At 41.3% G+C, this 7,228-nt stretch overlaps 1 protein-coding gene across 1 annotated transcript; it reads left to right on the plus strand.

Annotated features, from left to right (window-relative positions):
• Positions 1 to 1,416: 1,416 nt before the first annotated feature.
• Positions 1,417 to 6,681, plus strand: LOC149373832 (uncharacterized). Its single transcript, XM_089595662.1, has 3 exons — positions 1,417 to 2,446; positions 2,855 to 3,812; positions 3,864 to 6,681. The coding sequence occupies exons 1-3, from the start codon at positions 1,417 to 1,419 to the stop codon at positions 6,679 to 6,681; spliced, it is 4,806 nt and encodes a 1,601-aa protein (XP_089451788.1).
• The last annotated feature ends 547 nt before the right edge of the window (positions 6,682 to 7,228 follow it).

Here is a 7,228-nt window from a genome sequence, read left to right on the forward strand (position 1 = left end):
ATCAGAATCCAGCAATTTATTTTAAAAAAATGTTTATGTTCACCTTAGAAGTAGCAGGTGCTAGTATTCTGACGAGGCGAGCGTTATCATATTCCTTTTATATGCTTTGAAGGAAACTTACACACTTACATTAATTTCTTTGTGTCTCAAAGCAACGGCTAATAAATGTGTAGCCCTTTAAGTGTCAGTTTCCCTACTGCCTACTTTTCCACCAGCTTAAGCCTACGAGCCGAGTGCTCTGCTCGAGCTCGGCCTACTCCTTGCTCGGCCGCAAACTAGTACGTAGCTCTTCGCAGCACCAATTCCACGACGCGTCGACGTCGACAAGTAGCACATCTCAAGGCCCTTTCGCCATTTTCTTCTCGCCTCGTCAAAGTCCACCTGCGACTTCTGTTTCTCCAACAGTCAGGTTTTACTTTTGTATAAGTTTCATTTAATTTAAATTCTTTCTTTTGTTTATTTTCGACAGTCATTATTCAGTTTTAGTAGTCAGATTCAAAGTTTATAATAATTATATCCTTTCAAAGCAATTCTTCAATAGTCTTATTCGCACATTACATATTGTTCACGTGGTTTTACTTTCCTCGTTTAAATATTAAACTCTGCATTACTGTTATTTTACCGTTTTATTTAATAAAATACTCAAGTCTGTTTAAGCACTATTATTACTCGTTTTGTTTTAATTAATTAACTCCTAGAAATCGTTTATCAAATATTATTGTTTATGTATGCACAACAATTTAATATTTGTTATATGACTAATTTGGCATTCTAAACATCATACAAATTTATATCCACGTAATAATATAAGTTTTATTTTTTTTAAACTCTACGTAAACTCGAGGCTCGAAATTGAAAATAATTACAATTTTTTGAGCGAGTTAAGTAGAAATAAACATTGGTAGCAGAGCGTGGTTTAGAAAGCCAAGAGGTCGTTGAAAGGGCAACGTGTCATTGGTGACGTCACAGTCAGCGATTGCCGATCAGCATTGAGGAAGGGAGAGAGATAATCGCCGAGCAAGGAAGCTATCGGTCTCTTCTTGGTGCGGTGCTTCGCAACAAGGAGCCGAGCCGTAGGCTGGGCCCTTCTTCTCCTTCTTAGCCCCGCGGAACTCGTAACACAAGCCATTGTCTTCGGCTAAAATTACATCGATAGCGGGAGGAGAGACAGGTATTCTCAGATCTACTGGTAAGCTAACATACATCACTCTCTCTCCTTTTTCTTTTTCTCACATTTGCTTACGAGCTCGCTGGGTGACACGCACGTTGATAGCCGTTTCGTTAATTTTGCTGCGCATCAATATAGTAATTGATTTCATACTTGGATTTTCTTTTCTTCTCGTTTTTTTTTTTTTCTTCTTTGAATTTATTGCTATTTGTATCCATTTCGCATCTATATAATTTAAATATTTCAATATGGATAAATTACTGAAATCTCAGATTAAATTATCGCAAATGGTGACAAATTTTTATATTAATTCCACCGATAAGGTTAATGTAGAAAGTCAAACATTATTACATTTTAAGACGAGATTAGAGTTACTCGAACAATATTGGAAATCTTTTAACCAACGTCATGATGAGTTGCTTGAATTTGAGGACGATTTAAAGGAATATGACTACTTTAAAAACGATGCTTATACGAGAATTGAGGCTGAGTATGTTAAAACAAAGGTGCTTATCATAACAAGAATTCAAACTTTACAAGGCCCGGCCCCACCTCCCCGCGATGATCCGCGTCCCATACCTATTATTCAAGATAGCCAAGCTTCTCTTCCCCCTCTGTCATTGCCAACATTTTCGGGCAAACAGGACGAGTGGGAGAGCTTTAAACAGCGTTTCACTTCGCTTATAATAAATAAGCCTTTTATTCCCTGTATCACAAAAATGCAGCATTTATTGAGTGCAGTTCAAGGTGTTGCAGCACAACGGCTACAAGGTTTGGAATTAAGGGAGGATAATTTTGATGTCGCGTGGGATAAATTGGTAAGACGTTATGATAATAAAAGGATAAGATTAAACAACGCTTTAGATAACCTTTTAAATCTTCCGGTAGTTCGCGCTCGCAACGTACAAGACTTTAATGATATTCTTGATCGCGCTGAAGCTTCAGTCCGCACACTTGAAGATCTTGAATGCCCCATTGATCAAACTAATTATCTTATAGTTTTTCACGTTGTACGTAAGCTCGATGCAGCTACTCGGGAAGCTTGGGAGATTGCAGAAGAAAATACGGAGGGATTTTCCACGTATAAAAACTTAGTTAGATTCCTTGAGCGTCGCATACACTCTTTACAGCAAGCGCGAACGTCGGGAGATTCGAGTGACCATCGCTCAAAACCTCAATCTACCCAAAATTCACGCTTGAATACTAAAGTAGTTTCAGTTAATACTACTCAAGCCAGTGGCGACCCAATATCTCCAACTATTTGCATACTTTGCAACGGTAAGCATCCACTTAACCGTTGCTATAAATTTAAAAGGATGAGCCAAGCTCAATGCTGGGAGTTATGTAAGCGTGAAAAGATCTGCGTGAATTGCCTTAAAAATACACATTTTGCAGATAAATGCCCTTCGACTAATCGATGTTTTACGTGTCAAGGTAAGCACCATACACGTTTACACTATGATAGTGCTCGACCTAAAACTCCTCAAAATAATTCAACTAAGCCACAATTGATCCTAGACGCTAACGTTGGTTCAGCTGTCAGTAGTCATTCGCAAACCCATCCTCAGGAGATAATACATTCACACTGTGCTTCGGTAGGCTCTTCGATCTTATTAGCGACAGCTTTGATTAAAATATATAACGATCATGGTGATTCTCTGATTATAAGAGCCTTAATCGATTCAGCTTCAGAGAGATCGTTTATATCTCAACGCGTCGTATCACAGTTGAGTCTTGTTACAAGGAGGGTTGATTTATTGGTCACGGGAGTAGGAGGTGCAGTAGGATCGAAGGCTCGTAGCGAGGCTAGTTTCATTATTGGGTCGAATAAACTAGATAACTTTCAACATGCAATTTCCGCTTTGGTTTTATCGGAGCTTAGCCAATTTTTGCCGAAAAATAAAGTTACCAATACTAATTGGCCCCATATAAAAGATATTGATTTGGCTGATCCTCGCTTCTCTGAGCCAACACGAGTAGATTGCATATTGGGGGCTGATGTGTATCCTTTGATCATACTCAGTGGATTAATTAATGGCCCAGCCGGCACTCCGTTAGCACAACACTCAGTTTTCGGTTGGTTGTTGACAGGCCCTATTGCAGTTACTCAATGTTCCAATAGTAATTTTATTCAAACTTTCCATACTTATACTGAACATTCGGTCGAGGATCCTTTATTGAAATTTTGGGAAATTGAGGAAGTTCCCCGCAAGTCTCTTTTTAATCAGGATGAACAATTTTGCGAGGATCACTTCCGTCAAACACACTCTCGAAACTCAGAGGGCAGATTCGTTGTTCGTTTACCTATGAAAGATAACCCAAATTTTAAAAACACTCGTGAAATATCTGCTGCTTGCTTATTGCGCTCCGAGAGAAGGCTAAAACGCAACCCGGACCTTGCAGCAGCTTATGATAATTTTATGCGAGAATATGTTGATTTAGGTCATATGCAACTTGTACCTTCTGATCAGTTACATCGATCTGCATATTATATGCCGCATCATGCTGTCACGAGACCCGATAATCCTAGAAAGGTGCGCGTAGTCTTCAACGCGTCGCAAAGGGACTCTAATGATATTTCTTTGAATGATTCGCTGTTGCCAGGACCCAAACTGGATTCTGATATTCTGATGGTCTTGACTAGGTGGCGATTTAATAAATATGTATTTACCACAGATGTGAAAAAAATGTTTAGACAGATACTTGTAAGCCTTGAAGACTGTGACTGGCAGAGGATCCTATGGCGCTACAGTGACGATCAACCAATCATGGATTACAAGTGCCTTACCGTGACCTACGGTACAGCAGCTGCTCCTTTCCTGGCGCTTCGTGTTATGCAGCAGCTGGCAACAGACGGCGCGGCTTCATATCCACTCGCTGCAGAGATAGTAAATAATCAGCTTTACGTTGATGATTTTTTCTCTGGAGGGGATACCATCGAGCTCGCTTTGGAGCGCCGAAATCAGCTGATCAGCCTGCTAGCTACAGCTGGAATGTCATTGGGAAAGTGGGCAGCTAACGCGACCGAGCTTTTGGAAGGTATAGGGCTGTCGGGCTCCGACGAGTTTGAATTAAGATTAAACGAGGTAGTATCAACTCTAGGCATCAAGTGGCTCCCTGCTGACGATATATTTATTTTTAAGTTTTTAAATAAAGAGTCAGAAATTGACTATACGAAAAGATCAGTCCTTTCAGAAATTGCTCGGTTGTTTGACCCGCTCGGCTGGATTGTCCCTGTCATTATTACTGCAAAAATTATATTACAGGACATCTGGCTTCTCGACTTGGGTTGGGACTCAACGTTACCAACTGAGCTGTCACAACGCTGGTCGCAGTTTCGACATGACATGAAAGATATCTCGATACTTCGAATTCCAAGGTGGATTGGCCTTAAAGAGCATGATGATTGGTACCTGCACGGGTTCTCTGACGCCTCAAAAAGGGCATACGCTGCGGCTGTCTACGTGGTAAAACCAGGTACCTCAGTGTCTCTCATATTGTCCAAATCGAAACTCTCTCCGACGAAAGTGCAAACGCTACCCAGGCTGGAGCTTTGTGGCGCAACATTATTGGTTCGATTAATTAAGCACGTCGTCGAGAGCATAGGACACCAACCTGCCACGATCAACTGCTGGACTGACTCCAACGTGGTGCTTGAGTGGCTGAAAAGTCATCCATCGCGATGGCAAACTTTCATCGCCAATCGGACGAGTGAGATCATGTCTACAGTTCCTACGGCAAAGTGGCGACATGTTCGATCCGCTGATAATTCAGCCGACTGCGCTACGAGGGGATTGTCACCGTCGGAGCTGTCTAAACATGACCTGTGGTGGCATGGACCTCCCTGGTTGATGTTAGAAGAGCAAAATTGGCCTTCAAATTCTTTGCTCAAATCCACAGAGGAGCAACAAGTACAAGCCTTTGCCTGTCAGGAGGAGCGAGCATCAATTGGCAAGGATAAGGCATCTCGATCTAGTTGCCTTCCAGCTCTAGAAAAACATTCAAGTTACGCTAAGATTCTCCGAATATTGGGTTACTGTTATCGGTGGCGTTTATTAGTTTCAAAAAAGACCATGGAAAGAAAAGGTAACTCTTTAAATATTCTAGAATGGAGAATGTCGCGAATTGTATGTTTCAGAGCAATTCAGAGTTATCATTTTGTAATGGAGATGAGGAACTTGCTTGATGGCAGTGCTATACAAGCTTGCAGTCCACTCAAGCGTCTCAACCCGTTCATTGACGATCAGGGACTTTTACGTGTGGGTGGTAGACTCGAGCATTCATACCTGCCATATAACGAACGTCATCCAATAATCCTCCCCGGTCGCTGCATATTCGTTAAACGTTTATTGGAAGAAACGCACAAGCTTACAATGCACGGGGGAGTGCAGCTCATGCTTTCGCACCTACGTCGATATGCTTGGATTATACGGGAACAAAGAGTAGCTTCAAGTGTCTTTCATCGCTGCGTAACTTGTCAGAGATTCAATTCAAAGGGTTCAACTCAGTTGATGGGACAGCTGCCAGCTATCAGGTTAAATCCAACTCGTCCTTTTACGCATACAGGTCTGGACTACGCTGGCCCTGTACCTATTTTATTTTCAAAGGGCCGTGGTGCAAAAACCACAAAAGGATATATAGTTATATTTATTTGTATGGTCGTTAAAGCCGTACATATTGAAATTGCGTCAGATTTAAGTACCGAGGTTTTTTTGGCTGCTTTTGCTCGATTTTCAGCTCGACGGGGACTACCTGCCGTGATGTATTCTGATAACGCGACTAACTTCAAAGGCGCCGCCACTGAGCTGAAAGGGCTGTTCAATCAAACATCAAAATCCGCAAAAACCATCGCTGACACTATTGCTATGCAGGGAGTAGAATGGTCATTTATTCCCCCGCGAGCCCCTCACTTTGGAGGGCTCTGGGAGTCAGCTGTTCGTTGCTTTAAATATCATTTTTACAGAGTCATCGGACAGGCTAAGCTCACCTACGAGGAAATGTCAACTCTCGCAGCAAAGATTGAGGCCTGTCTAAACTCTAGACCTCTTTGCCCTATCACCAATGAGGCGAGTGGAGACTTGGTGTTGACACCAGCGCACTTTCTGGTGGGATCGTCGCTATTAACGCATCCTGAACCGTACGACGAAACCAAGCAGACGGTTAACTTGAGCAACCGCTGGAGGCTACTCACAGGTCTACGCAACTCTTTCTGGTCCAGGTGGAGAAAAGAAGTCCTACACCATCATTTACAACTCAATAAATGGTTAAAGCCTCAATCAAATTTACAAAAGGGTGACGTAGTTTTGCTGAAGGACGAAGCAACTCCGCCAGCTACCTGGCCTCTCGGATTAATCGTTGACACGCATCCGGGTTCCGATGGGCTGGTAAGAGTTGTGTCCGTCAAGACTGCCACCTCCACATTTAAGAGACCCATTGTAAAGGTTATTAAGTTGCTCACTGAACCCGAGCTCGAACAGTGTTATAAGAATCAGTGTAAAAAGGACTCGAATTAATCCGATGTAATAGTGGAAGGCAATTAGTGGTTTATTGACATTTATTTTATTGCAAATTTTATCTTTTGTTAATTCAATTTTATTGTTCTAAGTTTATTAATTATTATGTTACTAATTAAAGACATTATACTTATGTTCAGATTTCGGTTTAGATACCGCGAGTAAAAAAAAAAAAAAAAAAAAAAAATAAAAAAAAAAATAAAAAAGGTACGGAATTAGTTTGTTTGTAAAAGGATAAGCGATCCTTCTAGACTATAAGTGTAATACAGTCTCAAGTTAAAGAACTGTAAGGATAGACTCTAATCGAAGTTAGGCTTTTCTATCTTTTGATTTTGATGCCGTTGCATCAAAGTGGGCGGTATGTTCACCTTAGAAGTAGCAGGTGCTAGTATTCTGACGAGGCGAGCGTTATCATATTCCTTTTATATGCTTTGAAGGAAACTTACACACTTACATTAATTTCTTTGTGTCTCAAAGCAACGGCTAATAAATGTGTAGCCCTTTAAGTGTCAGTTTCCCCACTGCCTACTTTTCCACCAGCTTAAGC

Source organism: Copidosoma floridanum, unplaced genomic scaffold (genome assembly GCF_036245765.1).
Source record: "Copidosoma floridanum isolate Cflo_tuat_1 unplaced genomic scaffold, Cflo_Japanese_pri ptg000026l, whole genome shotgun sequence".
Taxonomy (NCBI): Eukaryota; Metazoa; Arthropoda; class Insecta; order Hymenoptera; family Encyrtidae; genus Copidosoma; species Copidosoma floridanum.

Excerpts from the sequence above, each read along its gene's own strand:
- LOC149373832 (XM_089595662.1), top strand. The coding sequence starts at position 1,417 with ATGGATAAATTACTGAAATCTCAGATTAAATTATCGCAAATGGTGACA. Across the intron at positions 2,447-2,854 it reads TATTTGCATACTTTGCAACG|CTTCAGAGAGATCGTTTATA; the intron begins GTAAGCATCCAC and ends TAATCGATTCAG. Across the intron at positions 3,813-3,863 it reads ATTCTGATGGTCTTGACTAG|ACAGATACTTGTAAGCCTTG; the intron begins GTGGCGATTTAA and ends AAAAATGTTTAG.